At 39.1% G+C, this 21,454-nt stretch overlaps 1 protein-coding gene across 2 annotated transcripts in view; it reads left to right on the plus strand.

Annotated features, from left to right (window-relative positions):
• The window catches only part of VSIG4 (V-set and immunoglobulin domain containing 4), a 28,932-nt gene extending 8,540 nt beyond the window's left edge, over nucleotides 1-20,392 (plus strand). For both annotated transcript variants that reach the window (XM_060001792.1, XM_060001793.1), the window contains 5 exons: nucleotides 16,302-16,364; nucleotides 16,900-16,977; nucleotides 17,306-17,410; nucleotides 19,639-19,660; nucleotides 20,000-20,392. In XM_060001792.1, the coding sequence (XP_059857775.1) occupies nucleotides 16,302-16,364; nucleotides 16,900-16,977; nucleotides 17,306-17,410; nucleotides 19,639-19,660; nucleotides 20,000-20,237 (506 nt within the window). In that variant the 3' untranslated portion in view covers nucleotides 20,238-20,392. The remainder of the gene's footprint in view (nucleotides 1-16,301; nucleotides 16,365-16,899; nucleotides 16,978-17,305; nucleotides 17,411-19,638; nucleotides 19,661-19,999) is intronic.
• Nucleotides 20,393-21,454: the final 1,062 nt, after the last annotated feature.

Here is a 21,454-nt window from a genome sequence, read left to right on the forward strand (position 1 = left end):
TTAGGTAGTGCTCACAATTGAGCTCTCTGACAGATAAGGAAATTGAGGCTCAGAGAAGTTACACCCTTCCCTGTTCTCTAAGCCAAGCTACTATCTCTTGGCTTCCTCTACCTGCCTCTTTTGCACCTCAACCTGGTCCCATGAGTCTGGTCACTTGTTTCATCTCTGTCCTACATAGCTCTCAGCTCCTCATCCATCCCCTCACCCTCTGTGATGTTCCTTAATTCTGGAAAAAGCAGAGATGCATTGATGCCACTTTAGTTTCATGCTCTGTGACATCAACTGCCTGTCCCCATGCTGTATGCCAATCAATTTGCTCATCTATGTTCCATTCCTTATAACAGCTATTCAGAATACTTTCTGCCTTATCTCATGTCCCCAGCCCTGCTCCCAGAAGATGAGGTCACCTTCTCCTTCTTTGAGAAGACCCAGACCCCTGCCCTCAGATGTGAATTCTATCAACCACCCTCTCTACTTTGACATTTCCCTGCCTATTCTCCCTTGGCTCAGAGTAAGATGTGTCTTTCTTCTCTCCACAGTAAACCTTCTACCTCAGCTCTTTACCTCAACTACTCCAACTCCCTGCTTCACCCATTATCCTCTACATAAGCCTAAAATGTATGTATGTACGTGTGTGTGTATGTATGTATGTATAATATATGTATAATGTAAGCCTAATATACATATATATGTAAATAACATACATATATATGTTATTTTAAAAAATGTTTTCGGGCTTCCCTGGTGGCACAGTGGTTGAGAGTCTGCCTGACGATGCAGGGGACACAGGTTCGTGCCCCGGTCCGCGAAGATCCCACATGCTGCGGAGCGGCTGGGCCTGTGAGCCATGGCTGCTGAGCCTGCGCTTCCGGAGCCTGTGCTCCGCAATGGGAGAGGCCACAACAGTGAGAGGCCCGCGTTCCGCAAAAAAATTAAAAATAATAAAAAATAAACGTTTTCTTCATCTGCCACACCACCTCTCTCCTATGGCCACTACCAACCTACTAAAAACGGTAGTTTTCACTGGCTGTCTCTCCCTATTTAGCACAACATAACTTTGTAAACTGGAGTCATCACTTCCAAATCTCCAAAACCCAAGATATCTTTATTCACATCTTTGCTCCTTTGTCATAAATTAATTGTCCATATAAGTGTGAGTTTATTTATGGGCTCTCAATTTTGTTCCATTGATCTGTGTGTCTGTCTTTGTGCCAGCAACATACTCTTTTGATTACTACAGCTTTGTAGTATAGTTTGGAATCAGGGACTGTGATGCCTCCAGCTTTGTTCTTCCTCAAGATTGTTTTAGGTTATTCTGCATTTTTTGTGGTTCCACACAAATTTTAGAATTATTTGTTTTAGTTCTGGGAAATATGCCATTGGAATTGGGACAAGGATTGCATCAAATCTGTAGATTGTTTTGGATAGTATAGACATTTTAGCAATACTACTTCTTCCTATCAATAAAAATGGGATATCTCTCCAATTATTTATGTCTTCAATTTCTTTCATCAGTGTCTTACAGTTTTCAGTGTACAGGTCTTTCACCATCTTGGTTAAATTTTTTCCTAAGTATTTTACATTTTTGATACAACTATAAATTGGATTATTTTCTTCATTTGTCTTTCTGATAGTTCACTATTAGTATGTAGAAATGCCACAAATTTCTGTATATTGATTTTGTGTCCTGTTATTTTACTGAATTCATTTATTAGTTTTAAAAGACTTTTGGTGGTCTTTAGGTTTGTCTTTATATAGTATCACGTCTATCTTCAAATAGTGAAAATTTTACTTCTTCCATTCCAATTTGGGAGGCTTTTATTCTAAAATTATTTTCTTAAATTTAATTTTGGATTGTTCATTGCTAGCATACAGAAATACAACAGATATTTGTATATTGAACTTATATCCTGCAATCTTGCTAAACTCATTTATTAGCTCTAATCATTGTTTTGCGGATTCATTTTTTTTATATAAAACATTGAAAACCAGACCGCTAGATAACCACTTTGGTTTCTTGTTTATAGGAGGCATAATTTCTTTACATATATATATATATATATATATATATATATACTTATTTATTTATTTATATATTTATTTATACATATTACATCTTTCTTGGAGTATAATTGCTTTACAATGGTGTGTTGGTTTCTGCTTTATAACAAAGTGAATCAGTTATACATATACATACGTTCCCATATCTCTTGCATCTCCCTCCCTCCCACCCTCCCTATCCCACCCCTCCAGGCGGTCACAAAGCACCGAGTTGATCTCCCTGTGATATGCGGCTGCTTCCCACTAGTTATCTACCTTACGTTTGGTAGTGTATATATGTCCATGCCTCTCTTTCGCTTTGACACAGCTTACCCTTCCCCCTCCCCATATCCTCAAGTCCATTCTCTAGTTGGTCTGTGTCTTTATTCCTGTCTTACCCCAAGGTTCTTCATGATATTATTTTTTCTTAAATTCCATATATATGTGTTAGCATACGGTACTTGTCTTTCTCGTTCGGACTTACTTCACTCTGTATGAAAGACTCTAGGTCTAGCCACCTCATGACAAATAGCTCAATTTCGTTTCATTTTATGGCTGAGTAATATTCCATTGTATATATGTGCCACATTTTCTTTATCCATTCATCCGATGATGGACCCTTAGGTTGCTTCCATCTCCTGACTATTGTAAATAGAGCTGCAATGAACATTTTGGTACATGACTCTTTTTGAATTATGGTTTATTCAGGGTATGTGCTCAGTAGTGGGATTGCTGGGTCATATGGTAGTTCTATTTGTAGTTTTTTAAGGAACATCCATACTGTTCTCCATAGTGGCTATAACAATTCACATTCCCACCAGCAGTGCAAGAGTGTTCCCTTTCCTCCACACCCTCTCCAGAATTTATTGTTTCTAGATATTTTGATGATGGCCATTCTGACTTGTGTGACATGATATTTCATTGTAGTTTTGATTTGCATTCCTCTAATGATTAATGATGTTGACCATTCGTTCATGTTTTTGTTGACAGTCTGTATATCTTCTTTGGAGAAATGTCTATTTAGGTCTTCTGCCCATTTTTGGATTGGGTTGCTTGTTTTTTGTTATTGAGCTGTATGAGCTGCTTATAAAGTTTGGAAATTAATCCTTTGTCAGTTGCTTCATTAGCAAATATTTTCTCCCATTTTGAGGGTTGTCTTTTGGTCTTGTTTAAGGTTTCCTTTGCTGTGCAAAAGCTTTGAAGTTTCATTAGGTCCCATTTGTTTATTTTTGTTTTTATTTCCATTTCTCTAGGAGGTGGGTCAAAATGGATCTTGCTGTGATTTATGTCATACAGTGTTCTGCCTATGTTTTCCTCTAAGAGTTTGATAGTTTCTGGCCTTACATTTAGTTCTTTAATCCATTTTGAGTTTATATTTGTGTATGGTGTTAGGGAGTGATCTAATCTAATACTTTTACATGTACTTGTTCAGTTTTCCCGGAACCACTTATTGAAGAGGCTGTTCTTTCTCCACTGTACATTCCTGCCTCCTTTATCAAAGATAAGGTGACCATATGTGTGTGGGTTTATCTCTGGGCTTTCTATCCTGTTCCACTGAACTATCTTTCTGTTTTTGTGCCAGTACCATACTGTCTTGATTACTGTAGCTTTCTAGTATAGTCTAAAGTCAGGGAGCCTGATTCCTCCAGATCCATTTTTCGTTCTCAAGATTGCTTTGGCTATTCGGAGTTTTTTGTGTTTCCATACAAATTGTGAATTTTTTTGTTCTAGTTCTGTGAAAAATGCCAGTGGTAGTTTGATAGGGATTGCATTGTATCTGTAGATTGCTTTGGGTAGTAGAGTCATTTTCACAATGTTGATTCTTCCAGTCCAAGAACATGGTATATCTCTCCATCTATTTGTATCATCTTTAATTTCTTTCATCAGTGTCTTATACTTTTCTGCATACAGGTCTTTTGTCTCCTCAGGTAGGTTTATTCCTAGGTATTTTATTCTTTTTGTTGCAGTGATAAATGGGAGTGTTTTCTTGATTTCACTTTCAGATTTTTCATCATTAGTTATGAAAAATCATTTTTCATCCTATTCCTGGCATAGGAATGCCAGCGATTTCTGTGCATTAATTTGGTATCCTGCTACTTTACCAAATTCATTGATTAGCTCTAGTAGTTTTCTGGTAGCATCTTTAGGATTCTCTATGTATAGTATCATGTCATCTACAAACAGTGACAGCTTTACTTCTTCTTTTCCAATGTGGATTCCTTTTATTTCTTTTTCTTCTCTGATTGCAGTGGCTAAAACTTCCAAAATTTTATTGAATATGAGTGGTGAGAGTGGACCACCTTGTCTTGTTACTGATCTTAGTGGAAATTCTTTCAGGTGTTCACCATCGAGGACGATGTTGGCTGTGGGTTTGTCATATATGGCCTTTATTATGTTGAGGAAAGTTCACTCTATGCCTACATTTTGCAGGGTTTTTATCATAAATGGGTGTTGAATTTTGTCAAAAGCTTTCTCTGCATCTCTTGAGATGATCATATGGTTTTTCTCCTTCAGTTTGTTAATGTGGTGTATCACATACACCATATTGTTTGCGTATTGATTGATTTGCGTATATTGAAGAATCCTTGCATTCCTGGTATAAACCCCACTTGATCATGGTGTATGATCCTTTCAATGTGCTGTTGGATTCTCTTTGATAGTATTTTGTAGAGGATTTGTGCATCGATGTTCATCAGTGATATTGGCCTCTAGTTCTCTTTCTTTGTGACATCCTTTTCTGGTTTTGGTATCAAGGTGACAGTGGCCTCGTAGAATGAGTTTGGGAGTGTTCCTCCCTCTGCTATATTTTGGAAGAGTTTGAGAAGGATAGGTCTTAGCTCTTCTCTAAATGTTTGATGGGATTCGCCTGTGAAGCCATCTGGTCCAGGGCTTTTGTTTGTTGGAAGATTTTTAATCACAGTTTCAACTTCAGTGCTTGTGATTGGTCTGTTCATATTTTCTATTTCTTCCTGATTCAGTCTTGGCAGGTCGTGCATTTCTAAGAATTTGTCCATTTCTTCCAGGTTGTCCATTATATTGGCATAGAGTTGTTTGTAGTAATCTCTCATGATCTTTTGTATTTGTGAAGTGTCCGTTGTTACTTGCCCTTTTTCATTTCTAATTCTATTGAGTCTTCTCCCTTTTTTTCATGATGAGTCTGGCTAATGGTTTATCAATTTTGTTTATCTTCTCAAAGAACCAGCTTTTAGTTTTATTGATCTTTGTTATCATTTCCTTCATTTCTTTTTCATTTATTTCTGATCTGGTTTTATGCTTTCTTTCCTTCTGGTAACTTTGGGGTTCTTTTGTTCTTCTTTCTCTAACTGGTTTAGGTGCAAGGTTAGGCTGCTTATTCGAGATGTTTCCTGTTTCTTAAGGTAGGATTGTAGTGCTATAAACTTCCCTCTTAGAACTGCTTTTGCTGCAACCCGTAGGTTTTGGGTCATCGTGTCTCCATTGTCATTTGTTTCTATGTATTTTTTTGATTTCCTCTTTGATTTCTTCAGTGATCACTCGTTATTAAGTAGTGTATTGTTAAGCCTCTATGTGTTTGTATTCTTTACAGATCTTTTCCTGTAATTGATATCTAGTCTCATAGCATTGTGGTTGGAAAAGATACTTGATAAAATTTCAATTTTCTTAAATATACCAAGGCTTGATTTGTGACCCAAGATATGATCTACCCAGAAGAATGGTCCATGAGCACTTGAGAAAAATGTGTATTCTGTTGTTTTTGGATGGACTGTCCTATAAATATAAATTAAGTCCATCTTGCTTAAAGTATCATTTAAAGCTTGTGTTTCCTTATTTGTTTTCATTTTGGATGATCTGTCCATTGGTGAAAGTGGGGTGTTAAAATCCCTTCCTATGAATGTGTTACTGTCAATTTCTCCTTTTATGGCTGTTAGTATTTGCCTGATGTATTGAGGTGCTCCTATGTTGGGCGTATAAATATTTACAATTGTTATATCTTCTTCTTGGATCGATCCTTTGATCAGTATGTAGTGTCCTTCTTTCTCTCTTCTAATAGTCTTTATTTTAAAGTCTATTTTGTCTTATATGAGAATTGCTACTCTAGCCTTCTTGTGGTTTCCATTTGCATGGAATAACTTTTTCCATCCCCTAACTTTCAGGCTGTATGTGTCTGTAGGTCTGAAGTGGGTCTCTTGTAGACAGCAAATATATGGGTCTTGTTTCTGTATCCATTCAGCCATTCTGTGTCTTTTGGTGGGATCATTTAGTCCTTTTATATTTAAGGTAATTATAGATATGTATGTTCCTATTCCCATTTTATTAATTGTTTTGGGTTTGTTATTATAGGTCTTTTCCTTCTCTTGTTTTTCCTGCCTAGAGAAGTTCCTTTAGCATTTGGTTTAAAGCTGGTTTGGTGGTGCTGACCTCTCTCAGCTTTTGCTTGTCTGTACAGGCTTTCATTTCTCCATCAAAACTGAATGAGATCCTTGCTGGGTAGAGTAATCTTGGTTGCAGGTTTTTCTCCTTCATCACTTTAAATATGTCCTGCCACTCCCTTCTGGCTTGCAGAGCTTCTGCTAAAAGATCAGCAGTTAACCTTATGGGGATTCCCTTTTGTGTTATTTTTCCCTTGCTGCTTTTAATATGTTTTCTTTGTATTTAAATTTTGACAGTTTGATTAAATGTGTCTTGACATATTTCTCCTTGGATTTATCCTTTATGGGACTCTCTGTGCTTCCTGGACTTGATTAACTATTTCCTTTCCCATATTAGGGAAGTTTTCAACTACAATCTCTTCAAATATTTTCTCAGTTCCTTTCTTTTCCTCTTCTTCTTCTGGAACCCATATAATTCGAATGTTGGTACGTTTAATATTGTCCCAGAAGTCTCTGAGACTGTCCTTAGGTCTTTTCATTCTGTTTTCTTTATTCTGCTCTGCACAATTTTTTTCCCACTATTTTGTCTTCCAGGTCACTTATCCATTCTTCTGCCTCAGTTATTCTGCTATTGATCCCATCTAGAGTATTTTTTATTTCGTTTATTGTGTTGTTCATCATTGTTTGTTTCATCTTTAGTTCTTCTAGGTCCTTATTAAATGTTTCTTGCATTTTGTCTATTCTATTTCCAAGATTTTGGATCAAATTTACTATCATTATTCTGAATTGTTTTTCAGGTAGACCGCCCATTTCCTCTTTATTTGCTAGCTCTGGTGGGTTTTTATCTTGCTCCTTCATCTGCTGTGTTTTCCTCTGTCTTCTCATTTTGCTTATCTTACTGTGTTTGGGGTCTCCTCTTTGCAGGCTGCAGGTTCATAGTTCCCGCTGTTATTGGTGTCTCTCTCCAGTGGCTAAGGTTGGTTCAGTGGGTTGAGTAGGCTTCCTGGTGGAGGGGACTAGTGCCTGTGTTCTGGTGGATGAAGCTGGATCTTTTCTTTTTGCTGGGTAGGTCCACGTCTGGTGGGGTGTTTTGGGGTGTCTGTGCACTTATTGTGATGTTAGGCAGCCTCTCTGCTAATGGGTGGGATTGTGTTCCTGTCTTGCTAGTTGTTTGGCATAGGGTGTCCAGCACTGTAGTTTGCTGGTTGTTGAGTGAAGCTGTGTGCTGGTGTTGAGATGGGGATGTCTGGGAGATTTTCGCTGTTTGATATTATGTGGAGCTGGGTGGTCTCTTGTGGACTAGTGTCCTGAAGTTGGCTCTCCCACCTCAGAGGCACAGCACTGACTCCAGGTTGCAGCACCAAGAGCCTTTCATCCACGCAGCTCAGAATAAAAGGGAGAAAAAGTAGAAAAAACTAATTAGTAGAAGTAGAAAGAAAGGAGGAAAGAGAGAAAGAAAGGAGGGAGGAAGAAAGGAAGGAGGGAAGGATAAAAAAAGAAATAAAGAAAGAAAATAAAGTAAAATCAAATAAAATAAGATAAAATATAATAAAGTTATTAAAATACAAAATAATTATTAAGAAAAATAATTTTTTAAAAAACGGACGGATAGAACCGTAGGACAAATGGTGGAAGCAAAGCTATACAGACAAAGTCTCACACAGAAGCATACACATACACACTCACAAAAAGAGGAAAAGGGGAAAATATCATAAAACTTGCTCTCAAAGTCCACCTCCTCAGTTTGGGATGATTTGTTGTCTAAAGGAGGGTAAGAAGGAAAGATAGAAAGACAGAAAGGAAGAAAGAAAGAAGATAAAGTAAAATAAAATAAAGTTATTAAAATAAAAAATAATTATTTTTGAAAAAAAAGCGGATGCATAGAACCCTGGGACAAATGGTGGAAGCAAAGCTATACAGACAAAATCTCACACAGAAGCATACACATGCACACTCACAGAAAAAGGAAAAGGCGAAAAAATCATAATTCTTGCTCTCCAAGTCCACCTCCTCAATTTAGGATTATTCGTTGTCTATTCATGTATTCCACAGATGCAGGGTACATCAAGTTGATTGTGGAGCTTTAATCCACGGCTTCTGAGGCTTCTGGGAGAGATTTCCCTTTATCTTCTTTGTTCTCACAGCTCCCTGGGGCTCAGCTTTGGATTTGGCCCCTCCTCTGCGTGTAGGTCGCTGGAGGGCGTCTGTTCTTCACTCAGACAGGACGGGGTTAAAGGAGCAGCTGCTTCAGGGGCTCTGGCTCACTCAGGCCAGGGCGGGTGATGGTCATGGAGTGCGGGGAGAGCCTGCGGTGGCAGAGACCGGCGTAACGCTGCACCAGTCCAAGGCGTGCTGTGTGCTCCCCCTGGGAATTTGTCCCTGGATCCCGGGACCCCGGCAGTGGTGGGCTGCACAGGCTCCCCGGAAGGGGGTGTGGATAGTGACCTGTGCTCGCCCACAGGCTTCTTGGTGGCGGCAGCAGCATCCTTAGTATCTCATGCCCGTCTCTGGGGTCCGCACTTTTATCCGTGACTCACACCCGTCTCTGGAGCTCCTTTAAGCAGTGCTCTTAATCCACTCTCCGCGAACACCAGGAAACAAAGAGAGAAGAAAAAATCTCTTGCCTCTTCGGCAGGTCCAGACTTTTCCCCGGACTCCCTCCTGGCTAGCCATGGTGCACTAACCCCCTGCAGGCTGTGTTCACGCTGCCAACCCCAGTCCTCTCCCTGCGCTCTGACCGAAGCCCAAGCCTCAGCTCCCAGCCCCACCCATCCCGGTGGGTGAGCAGACCAGCCTCTCGGGCTGGTGAGTGCCGGTCGGCACCGATCCTCTGTGCGGAAATCTCTCCGCTTTGCCCTCCGCACCCCTGTTGCTGTGCTCTCCTCCACAGCTCCGAAGCTTCCCCCCTCCGCCACCCACAGTCTCCGCCCGCGAAGGGGCTTCTAGTGTGTGGAAACCTTTCCTCCTTCACGGCTCCCTCCCACTGGTGCAGGTCCCATCCCTATCCTTTTGTCTCTGTTTTTTCTTTTGCCCTACCCATGTACGTGGGGACTTTCTTCCCTTTTGGGAGGTCTGAGGTCTTCTGCCAGCATTCAGTAGGTGTTCTGTAGAAGTTGTTCCACGTGTAGATGTATTTCTGCTGTATCTGTAGGGGAGGAAGGTGATCTCTGCGACTTACTCTTCCGCCATCTTCCCTCCTGTTTTGTGGATTCTTGTGGCTTTTCTATATATGATTTTGTCATCTGAAAATAGGAATAATTTTATTCCTTTCTTTCCAATTTGGATGCCTTTTATTTCTTATTCTGGCATAATTTTCCTGGCCAGTATCTACAGTACAATGGTGAATAAGCATGGAAAGAATGGAAATAATTGACTTGTTTCTGATATTACAGGAAAATATTCTTTCTTTCACCATTATGATGATAGATGCCTTTATTTTCGTAGATGCCCTTTATTGGTTTGAGACCACTTCTTTTTTTCCTAGCTTGTTGAGTGTTTTTATAATGAAAAGTTAATTGGATTGTGTCAAGTTCATTTTCTGTGTCTATTGAGATGATTTTGTGTTTCTTTTAGTCCTTATTCTATTAAGAGACTGCATTACCTTGACTCATTTTCAAATATTGAGCCAATCTTGCATCCCTGAGATAAATTAATCATGGTGCACAATCCTTTTAATATGCTGCTGGATTTGGTTTGCTAGTATTTTGTTATGGAGTTTTGCATCTATATTCATAAGGGATATTGGTTCTTAGTTTTCTTTTGTTTTGATGTCATTCTATGCTTTTGTATCATGATAATACTGGTCTCATATACTGAGTTTGAAGGTGTTACCACACCTACTTTTTGAAAGAATTAGTGAAGAGTTGCCATTAAAAAAAAAAAACACCTTTATAGAAATCACCAGAGAAGCCACCTGGGCCTAGCCTTTGCTTTATCTGAAGTTGTTTGATTAGCAATCCAACCTTTTTACTTGTTAAAGTTCTGCCTATTCTGATTTTCTATTTCTTCTTTAGTCACTTTCAGTAGATTGTGCATTTCTAGGAATTTGTTGTTTATATCTTAGTTAATCCACTGTCATATGGTTGTTCATAGTATTCCCTTGTCATTCTGTTTACTTCTACAAAGTTAGTAGATATGTCCCCATTTTCATCAAAGATTTTAATAATTTGAGCCTGCTTTTTTTCTTTTTTCTTCTTTCTTTCTTTCTTTCTTTCTTTCTTTCTTTCTTTCTTTCTTTCTCTCTCTCTCTCTCTCTCTCTCTCTCTCTCTCTCTCTCTCTCTCTCTCTCTCTCTCTCTCTCTCTCTCTCTCTCTCTTTCTTTTGTAGGTTGGTCTTGTTAAAGGCTTGCCAATTGCATTGATCTTTTTCAACAACCAGATTTTGGTTTTGTTGATTTTCTCTATCGATTTCTATTTTCTATTTAATTTATCTCTGCTAAATATTTATTTTCTTCCATCTGCTTTGTTTTCTGTTTAGTTTTCTCTTCTATTTTTAATTTTATTTTTAAGGTGGAAGATTAAATTATTATCAGAAACCTTTCTTATTCTCTGATGTAGGTATTTACATCTGAACCCTGAGTACTGTTTTCACTGCATCCAATAAGTTTTGGTATGCTGTGTTTTTATCTTCAATCATCTGAAAGTATTTTCTAATTTCCTAATGACTTCTTATTTAACCCACTGGTTATTTAGAAGTATGTTATTTAATCTCCACATATTTTTTAATCTCCCTAATTTCCTTCTGTTATTTGTTTCTAATTTTATTTTATTGTGATGCATTATTACAATTGTTTCAAGTTTATTGAGACTTATTTTATGGCCTAACATATGGTCTATTCTGGATAATGTTCCATACGTACTTGAAAAGTAAGTGTATTCCGTTGCTTTGTAAAGTGTTCTGTATCTGTCTGTTAGGTCCATTGGTTAACAGTATTGTTCAGTTCTATGATGTCCTTGTTCATCTTTTTTCTAATTGTTCTATCCAAACTTCAAAGTGTAGTATTCGAATCTCAAGCTATTATTGTTTAATTGTCTATTTCTCCTAAAAATTCAGTCACTGTTTGATTCATGTGTTTTGGGGCTCTGTTGTTAAGAGCATATATATTTATAATTGTAGTGTCTTATGATTGATTGATCCTTTTATAATTATAAAATGTGATTCTCTTTCTCTAATAACACTTTTTGGTTTTAAGTCTATTTTGTTTGATATTAGTATAGCTACTCCAGCTCTATTTTGGTTACTATTTGCATGGCATATTTTTTCCATTCTTTTACTTACAAACTATTTGTGTCTTTTGAATCATACATATACATAGCTTATAGTTGAATTGTGTTTTGTTATCCATTCTGCCAGTCTCTAAATTTGAGAATTTAAGCTATTTACATTTAATGTAAATGCTGGTAAGGTAGGGTTTATGTCTGCCAGCTTGCTATATATATTGTCTTTTCTCATTCCTTTATTCCTTCATTACTTCTGTCTTTGGTAGTAAATAAATATAATATAGTGTACTATGTAGTTCCTCTGTTGTTTCTTCCATATATATTTTTGGTTATTTTCTTGGTGGTTACTATGGGGATTACCATTAATTCTTAATTTACTACAATCTAGGTGGAATTCATGTCAACTTAATTTCAATAGCATATAAAAACTTTGTTTCTATGTCATTCCATTCTTCTCACGTCTTATTTAATCCATTTATCTGTTGATGGACATTTAGGTTCTTTCCATGTCTTGGCAATTGTAAATGATGCTGCAATAAACATGGGGGTGCATGTATCTTTCTTTTTTAACATCTCTATTGGGGTATATTTGCTTTACAATGGTGTGTTGGTTTCTGCTTTATAACAAAGTGAATCAGTTATAAATATACATATGTTCCCATGTCTCTTCCCTCTTGCATCTCCCTCCCTCCCACCCTCCCTATCCCACCCCTCCAGGCGGTCACAAAGCACCAAGCTGATATCCCTGTGCCATGCGGCTGCTTCCCACTAGCTATCTACCTTACGTTTGTTAGCGTATATATGTCCATGCCTCTCTCTTGCCCTGTCACAGTTCACCCTTCCCCCTCCCCATATCCTCAAGTCCATTCTCTAGTAGGTCTATGTCTTTATTCCTGTCTTACCCCTAGGTTCTTCATGACATTTTTTTCTTAAATTCCATATATATGTGTTAGCATACGGTATTTGTCTTTTTCTTTCTGACTTACTTCACTCTGTATGACAGTCTCTACATCCATGCACCTCACTACAAATAACTCATTTTTGTTTCTTTTTATGGCTGAGTAATACTCCATTGTATATATGTGCCACATCTTCTTTATCCATTCATCTGTTGATGCACACTTAGGTTGCTTCCATGTCCTGGCTATTGTAAATAGAGCTGCAATGAACATTTTGGTACATGACTCTTTTTGAATTATGGTTTTCTCAGCGTACATGCCCAGTAGTGGGATTGCTGGGTTGTATGGTAGTTCTATTTGTAGTTTTTAAGGAACCTCCATACTGTTCTCCATAGTGCCTATATCAAATTACATTCCCACCAACAGTGCAAGAGGGTACGCTTTTCTCCACACCCTCTCCAGCATTTATTGTTTGTAGATTTTTTGATGATGACTATTCTGACTGGTGTGAGGTGATATCTCATTGTAGCTTTGACTTGCATTTCTCTAATGATTAATGATGTTGAGCATTCCTTCATGTGTCTGTTGGCAATCTGTATATTTTCTTTGGAGAAATGTCTATTTAGGTCTTCCACCCATTTTTGAATTGGGTTGTTCATTTTTTTCGTATTGAGCTGCATGAGCTGCTTGTAAATTTTGGAGATTAATCCTTTGTCAGTTGCTTCATTTGCAAATATTTTCTCCCATTCTGAGGATTGTCTTTTGGTCTTGTTTATGGTTTCCTTTGCTGTGCAAAAGCTTTGAAGTTTCATTAGGTCCCATTTGTCTATTTTTGTTTTTATTTCCATTGTAACAAAAAGAATAAAATATCTAGGAACAAACCTATGAAAGGAAACAAAAAACCTGTATGCAGAAAATTATAAAACACTGATGAAAGAAATTAAAGATGATACAAGGAGATGGAGAGATATACCATGTTCTTGGATTGGAAGAATCAACATTGTGAAAATTAGTCTACTGCGCAAAGCAATCTACACATTCAGTGCAATTCCTATCAAATTACCAATGGCATTTTTCACAGAACTAGAACAAAAAACTTCACAACTTGCATGGAAACACACAAGACGCTGAATAGCCAAAGCAATCTTGGGAAAGAGAAACAGGTCTGGAGGAATCAGGCTCCCGGAATTCAGACTATACTACAAAGCTACAGTAATCAAGACAGTATGGTACTGGCTCAGAAACAGAAATATAGATCAATGTAACAGGAAAGAAAGCCCAGAGATAAACCCACACACATATGGTCACTTTATCTTTGATAAAGGAGGCAAGGATATGCAGTAGAGAAAAGACAGCCTCTTCAATAAGTGGTGCTGGTAAAACTGGACAGCTACATGTAAAAGACTGAAATTAGAACACTTCCTAACACCATACAAAAAAATTAACTCAAAACGGATTAAAGACCTAAATGTAAGGACAGACACCATCAAACTCTTAGAGGAAAACATAGGCAGAACACTCTGTGACAAAAATCACAGCAAAATCCTTTTTGACCCACCTCCTAGAGAAAGGGAAATAAAAACAAAACTAAGCCAATGGGTTTTTTGTTTTTATTTTTTGATATTGAGTTACATGAGCTATCTATGTATTTTTGGCATTAACACTTTATCATTCATATTATGCATATATTTTCTCCCATTCAGTAGGCAGTCTTTTTGTTTTGTTGATGGATTCCTTAGCTGTGCAAAAGCCTTTAAGTTTAATTAGTTCCCATTTGTTTATTTTTGCTTTCTTTTCTTTAGGAGACAGATCTAAAATAATACTGCTATTATTTATGTCAAAGAGTATTCTGCTTATGTTTTCTTCTAGGAATTTTATGGTCTTAGCCATTAGTCTTACTGAGAATCTCTTGTACATGATGAGTTGCTTCTTTCTTGCTGCTTTCAAAATTCTCTCTTTGGCTTTGGCTTTTGAGTATGTATCTAGGTGTGAATTTAAAAAATATTTCCCTACTTGGAGTTCATTGAGCTTCTTGTACTTGCAGATTGTTTTCCATCAAATTGGAAAGTTTTTTGACATTATATCTTAAAATATTTTGTCTACCCTTTTCTATCCTCTGCTTCTACAACTCCCATTATGTGTATGTTGGTACACTTGAAGGTGTCCCACAGACCTCTGAGGTGCTACTCATTTTTCTTCATTCACTTTCCTTTCTGTTTCTCTAATTGGTTAATTTCAATTGTTATCAAGTTTACTGATTCTTCTTCTGCCTGCTTTAATCTCCGTTAGTGAATTTTTCTTCTCTTTATTGATTTTTATCCTTTCAGTTATTGTACTTTTCAACTCTAGTATTTCTAGTTGGTTCCTGTTTTATAAATTCTGTCTCTTTATTGATATTCGTTATTTGGCTTGAATTGTCCTCATTCTTTTAGATTTTTGCACAATCTTTCCTTTGGTTTATTTCTTTTTTAACAAATTTAGTTGATTTAAAATCTTTGTCTAGTAAGTCCAGTATCTCTGCTTCCTCAGGGATGGTTTGTATTCATTGCTTTTTTATATGTTTATGGGCTCTACTTTCTAGTTTCTTTGTATATCTTATATTTTTGTTGAAAATTTGACTTTTTAAATAATATAATATGGCAAATCTAGAAATCTGACTCTCCCTTTCTCTCTCCAGGGCTTGTTTTTGGCACTGCTTATTGTACTAGTTACTGTTTGTTTGTTCAGTAACTTTTCTAAGATAATTTTAAGTAGTCTCTTGTATTCTTTGTCATGGATTGCCACTGAAGTCTCTGCTTGGTAGCTTAGTGGTCAGCTACTGATTGGGTAGATATCTCCTTAAATACTTAGAACCACTAAAACTCCCAGGGCTCTGTTGCCTTTTGAACTATGTCTTCAACACTTACCCAGGAAGTTTATAACTGTGCTGTAGCCTTCACTTCCTGCTAATGCAGAGCCTCAAGGTTAGCCAGAGGAAAGAACTTATGATGTTCTCATGTCTTTCCTGAGCATGCACAAAACCCTAGGCATGTCTGTGGTCTTCTAGATTACCAGGAATGTGTCAGAGATTTTCAAAGTCTCTATGAACATCTAATTACTTTTTTTTCTTTTAAGTTTTCTGGCTAGTTTCTTGTTTACCTCAACTATTATCTCTTGCCTCAGGCAGCTGTGTGATAAATACATCCCTTCCCTGGGGACAGTTTTAGCACTGGGTGACCAATAAATATAAAGCTTTTGAGTCAGGTCTTTCAGGGAACCACCACACAGGTCAAATAATGACAATTGTTTGGGAATTAAATCTGCTCTGTCCACTCCAGCACCTAGAATGGGGTTTATTTTCAAGGCTACTACTGGCCTGGGGCAGGGTGATAGGGTTGGGGTAAGTTAAAATGCCACAGAGCTCCCTGTTCTTAACACGACTGGGGTGTTTTTCTTCCATAAATGCTACTTGGGTTGATGCAAATCTTTGGCTAATTTCCCCAAATCTGAAAGAAAAAAGTTATGAATTTTTTTCAGTTATTTCATTGCTTTTGTGAAGAAGTGAATATTTGGAGGTCATTACTCTACCATTTTTACTGACATCACCACACCCACCTTCTTTGTAATCCTTCTAAGACCCTCTCAAGAGAATGAATAGCTAAATTTCAATCAGAAGTTAGTTAAAACAAAATGTTTTCCCATCCAGATTAATTAAGGACCTGACTGGCCCTAACTTACTTCCCATTTTCCCTAAGGCATTCAACTGTTCATTCAAAGGTGCCAGGGCCCTTGAATGGACTCCCTTTTCCTTGCAGATTCCTCAAAGCCACTCGAGACCAAGACTAAGGCACCTCCAACCATGCAATCCCCCTTCGAAGGTGAGTTTTACTAGGGTTCTGTGGGAGTAGGAAAGGTCTGAAATGGCTTCATAGAAGCCAAGAGAGGAGGCCCAATGCCATTAGATGGGTAATAAGAGGTCATTGTGTTCTCCGGAAAGAAATTAGTAGTAAAGAAATGGAAATAAGAAAGATTTAAGGGTCATGATGAAGTGGAATCATGAATATATATATTCTTCTTCATGAAAATGTTTGAGGCAAAAGGAAGGAGAGAATTTGAATAATCCCATGGGAAAAGTGAAAAAAGAAAAAACTGTGACTTCTGCTTTGCTCCTAGTCTGACTTGCTATAGGACTTTAGGTATATTGTCTCCCCTCTATTGGCGTTCTTCCCATCATAAACAGTGAAAAACTAAGATACCTCACTTTATGGTAATAGTGGTCAGTGACATGGCCAGGAATTGCAGAAAGCTTAGCACAGATACCCACAGAAGGACTTCAGACTTTGCAGCCACCCTTCACCTCACAGTTACTTGCTGGAAGAGAGGCCTCTAACCCTAACACACTTGTTATCATAGCAACATCCACAGTGAACTCATCCCAGGGCTGGATCACTGAAGTGGATGGCTACGTTGGAAAGACAAGTGCTGGGCCAGGTAAGGGCAATGTTAAGACTTCTAGCTTTCCCTTTTGGCTGTGAACTTTGTAACTGAAATTTTCCACTATATACAATGTTCTATGTCATTCAAATGCCCAGGCCAATCAGCCATCAACCAGTGGGTCTGAAATAACTTGTTTATATGTGGAGTCTCTAGCTTCTCTCAAGTCTTTCTCATGGGCCTAGGGTTTTGTTTGTCTCTCTGGCTAGCTAAGAAATTTAGGAGAAGATGGAAAAGAAAGAAGTGTGAGCTGGTCTGGACTGATCCTTGGAGTTGCTAGATTCATTTTCAACCAGATACCACTTGGTCTTGTTTTACCTCCTAGGAAATGGTCTGCCTATCTTTGCCATAATTCTCATCATCTCCTTCTGCTGTATTGTGGTCACCACAATGACTTATATCATGGTCTGCCGGAAGACATCCCAACAGGGTGAGTGATAAGTATGATTGGGTGGTTCTTGCTCATTTATTCATTCATTCAGCAGTATAGTTGAGCATAAACTTAGTATCAAGCACTATGTTAGGCACTTCAAAGGGCTCCTAGCCTAGTTTGAAAGTGAAGGTAGGGGGTCCATGGAGACAGACCTGCAAGGCAACAATGACAATACAACTTATGAAAGTTAATTCACAAATCTTTGGTACCCAACTGAGTACAGTATCTATGTAATGAGTTTTCTAATGAGGATGCAAGAGAAGGAGAAGTCACAGTCCTTGACCTCAAGTTGCTTACAATTTGATTAATGGAATCAAGGTAGAAGCGTGGAGTTTATCAATAACAATACATAGCTATAAAGGCTATGGACTCAAAGCCTGGAGAAGACAATCAGTGCTAAAGGTATCCAGAGGACAGGGGAGTCAGTTAGGGCTAGAGTAATTAGCAAGGGATTTCAGAAGGAGGTGGGGCTTAGACCATTCCTTGGAGGATGAAAACCATTTGAAAGGGAGCAATAGTCTAGGAAGGAGAAACTACAAGAATAAATGGGTAAAATGGTGAAATATGAATGTGAGTGGGGTCATCAATAAAGAAAATTCATGTAACCAAGCAATAGAGAAATACAGGGGAAAAGGAAAGCTTATTCCTGATTATAGAAGGTCTTGAATGACAGGTTAAGGAATCTGGACTTTCTTCTCTAAGCCTTGCATTAAAAATTACTAAAAAATATTTAAGCCGAGGAGTGACATGATTACAGTGTAGTTGTCAGGGTCATTTAACATCTATTTGCCAGCAGAGGAGGAAAAAGAATTTGAATGTTGATTTATAAGTAAAACCTAACTGCACTTCAGTTCCTGTTGCACTAGCTATTTTAACTAGCATTTGTGTGTCTCTTTGTTTGTAGTAGCTCTTACTCCCAAATAGTCTGGTTTCTACCATGGGTCTCTCCAACCAAAAAGGAGAAGGGAACCTTGAGTGTTTCCTTTTCCTGGGTCTCAAGTGTAAGCTCTGGTCTTGGCCAACTGCCATGGCTACGACCCATGAGGCTAAACTTGGATGTGGAGATATCTCAAGTGGTCACAAATCCCAGGAGTACTAAAAGGAAAACATTCATTATAGTCTTAATGAGACTGGATATAAACTGTAATCATATGATTATTTTCCTTTCAAAAACAGTCCAGGGTTCCTCATGACTCAGGGGGTAGAGGTCAAAATGTAGCATTCTATTCAAAGCCCTCTATAATGTGGCTCTGGCCTATCTTGTCAATCCCCACCATGCCTTTATACTTATTTTCATTTCCAGACACTGGAGTCAAGCAGGCAAATTGGCCACACACCTCATGCCTTTATAATTTTTCCTTCCTGGATTGCCTTCCCAGAATTCCTGCTTTCTACCTCTCTATAAGGGAGACAGCCTTAGGGCATCAATCCAATTTAACATGTAGTTATTGAGTGCCTACTATGTACCATGCATTAGGCATATAAAAATGAAAAAGACCCTACAATATAGGAGCTGCCAGGCCAACTGGGGAGGTAAGACATGGAAATACAGGGCTCTATCACAAAGCAAAATTGCTGCAGCATGCCGTGTTTGCTTTGTTGTGGTTTAATGTATGCATTCCCTGTTGCATCTCCGAAAGATTACAAGCTCCTAGAGGGCAGTACCAAGAGATATCTATCTTTGTACTAGGCTAGAGCCTTTAAGCCTGCATGGAATGTAGATACTTCTCCTCCACTGACACTAGGGGGCAATGGTGACTTATTCCAAGATCTTTCCTGGGTGCAGGGTGGGGATAAGTGAATTTGGGAATGGCTCAAACCAAAGTCCCAGACATCAGACTAATTCAGACCCTTTTACCTGGGCTCTGGATGGCTGCCAAGTTTCTCACAAGGACTGCCTGGGGATCTTTGGCAAGATTCCTGGGTGGAGAGTGGATCCAGTTCCAGTGTCCCTCCCCCCACCATACCAAGCAAATGCTCCAGCCCAATGTCTAGAGTCAGTCAAAGATGACAGTGATAAAGTGTGCTTCCTTTTCATTTCCCTGATAAATCTGCATCCCTGTATTTCAACTCACCTTCCCAACAGCTCCTATTTGTTGGAAGGCTGAGACATATTGAGATCCCCCTTTCTGTCTCCCCTTCCCTTACCTTTTGACAAGTACTCATGCTTGGCTCTTACTCACTCCCCATGGAGACTTCTGACTTGATTCTTCCTTTTTTTCCAGAGCATGTCTGTGAAGTGGTCAGGTAAGATAACCTCTCTTCTTTTATCTTCTGACCCATTCCTTGCCCTCGATTTTGTTCGTCACTGGCATAGAGGAAAGGGGGTTTGGCACAGGCCCAATCTTAAGCCCAGAGGCCTTCAGGGTCAGGGCACAACTTTCTTCCCTCTCTGAAGCATCTTCTGTGGTACTGTCCTGGCCTATTGAACACACAAAATAATTCAGGTCCTCTAGCCCTCCATTCCCAGAATCCCTGGGTGGCAAGTGCCTGAGGGTCAGTTGGCAAGAATTGGGGCAGAAAAGTGGGAAACCAGGGTACCAGATTCAAGTTTCTTCTCATGGATGGTGGGCTCTTGGAACACAGGGTGCATGCCGGGAAGGCCAGTGACTCTGGTGAAACCATGAGGGTGGCCATCTTCACAAGTGGCTGCTCCAGTGAAGAGCCAGCTTCCCAGACACTGGACAACGACTACTCTGATGAACCTTGCCTGGGCCAGGAGTACCAGATCATCGCCCAGATCAACGGTGACTATGCTCGCCTGCTGCACACGGTTCCCCCAGATTATGAGCTTCTGGTCACCAAGGGCAAGAGCAGCTGCTAAAAATGTCCTACTGGGTCAAAGTCTGTTGACATAATTGCCTATTCATCCCTGGCATTCTGCATGGCCCCTTTACCTGCTATCTTTATTCCTGGATAGTCCAAAGTGTCTTCCTTGCCAACACTGGGGTTGCTAAGAGTGAATGGCTTTGCCTAAGAAGTTACCATATGCACCTCAAGCAAGCCTGCTGCTGGATCATGCCTTAGGTCCTTCTAGTGTCCCTGCCTGGAGTTTCCATTGCTTCACTCCAAACACCAGAGGGAAGTGCCTATAGCACTAGGACTTGGTCATCATGCATCCAGACACCAGTCAACTTTGGCCTCTTACCACTGAATGACCAGAGGGAGGCTCAGCTCTGGCAGCTCAGGGAACCAGTTAGGTTTAGGATCACTTCCTTTTCTCTAGTGCCAGATAGCTTTTAATTGAGATTGTCATGTAAGAGGCCAGGGTTCAGTTCTGCTCCTGTACTGTGAGTCTAGTGCTCTGGTATTCTTCTGATGCTCAATAAATATCTAAACATAACAGCAACTTTGGTCATATTGGTCCTCTCTCAAGGACCTACCAAGAGTGATTAAAGTGAGACTAGTTGAGATGGTTGGGGCCCTGGGAGTATGGATAGCACCTTTGCTTTTTTGTTTTTTCCTTCTTCCCACCTATGCTACCCTTACCTCATTTCAGCAGTGAGCTCACTGGAACACAATGAACATTTGGTAAAACAGTACTCAACTGCCTTCTATTCCCTTTTTAATCATCCTGCCAGCTCCACCTGGGTGACTCTTCCCAGGTCAATTGGAAACCTAAAAAAGCGGACTGTGGGTGCAGAGATAAAGAGATCCCCCTTTCTCCAAAGTATGAATGCATCACCCTCAAGGATTTCCACCTCCTAGAATCCTAAAATCTTTGGAGTAGTTGTACTCTTCATAGATCGTCTTTATCTCTTGGCCCCTTCTTACACTGTGGGGTAGAGGTCAGAGCAGGGAAGTCTCTCTTCTCAAACAGGAATAAGCACTAGGAGTGTGAGTGTGTGTGTGCGTGTGTGTGTGTTTATCTGTCTGTATATGTGCACACACAATACACCTTTAAATCAGTGTCCTCAGAGAGGAACTGTTCTGGGTCAGTTCAACACTGTTTCCTTTCCCTCAGGTAATGCATGTCAAATCAACTTCTTCACCCTTTATGGAAGCTGACATGTGCCACTTTTGGTTACAATGCAATTCCAA

This window comes from Delphinus delphis, chromosome X, assembly GCF_949987515.2.
Source record: "Delphinus delphis chromosome X, mDelDel1.2, whole genome shotgun sequence".
In the NCBI taxonomy this organism is placed as follows: Eukaryota; Metazoa; Chordata; class Mammalia; order Artiodactyla; family Delphinidae; genus Delphinus; species Delphinus delphis.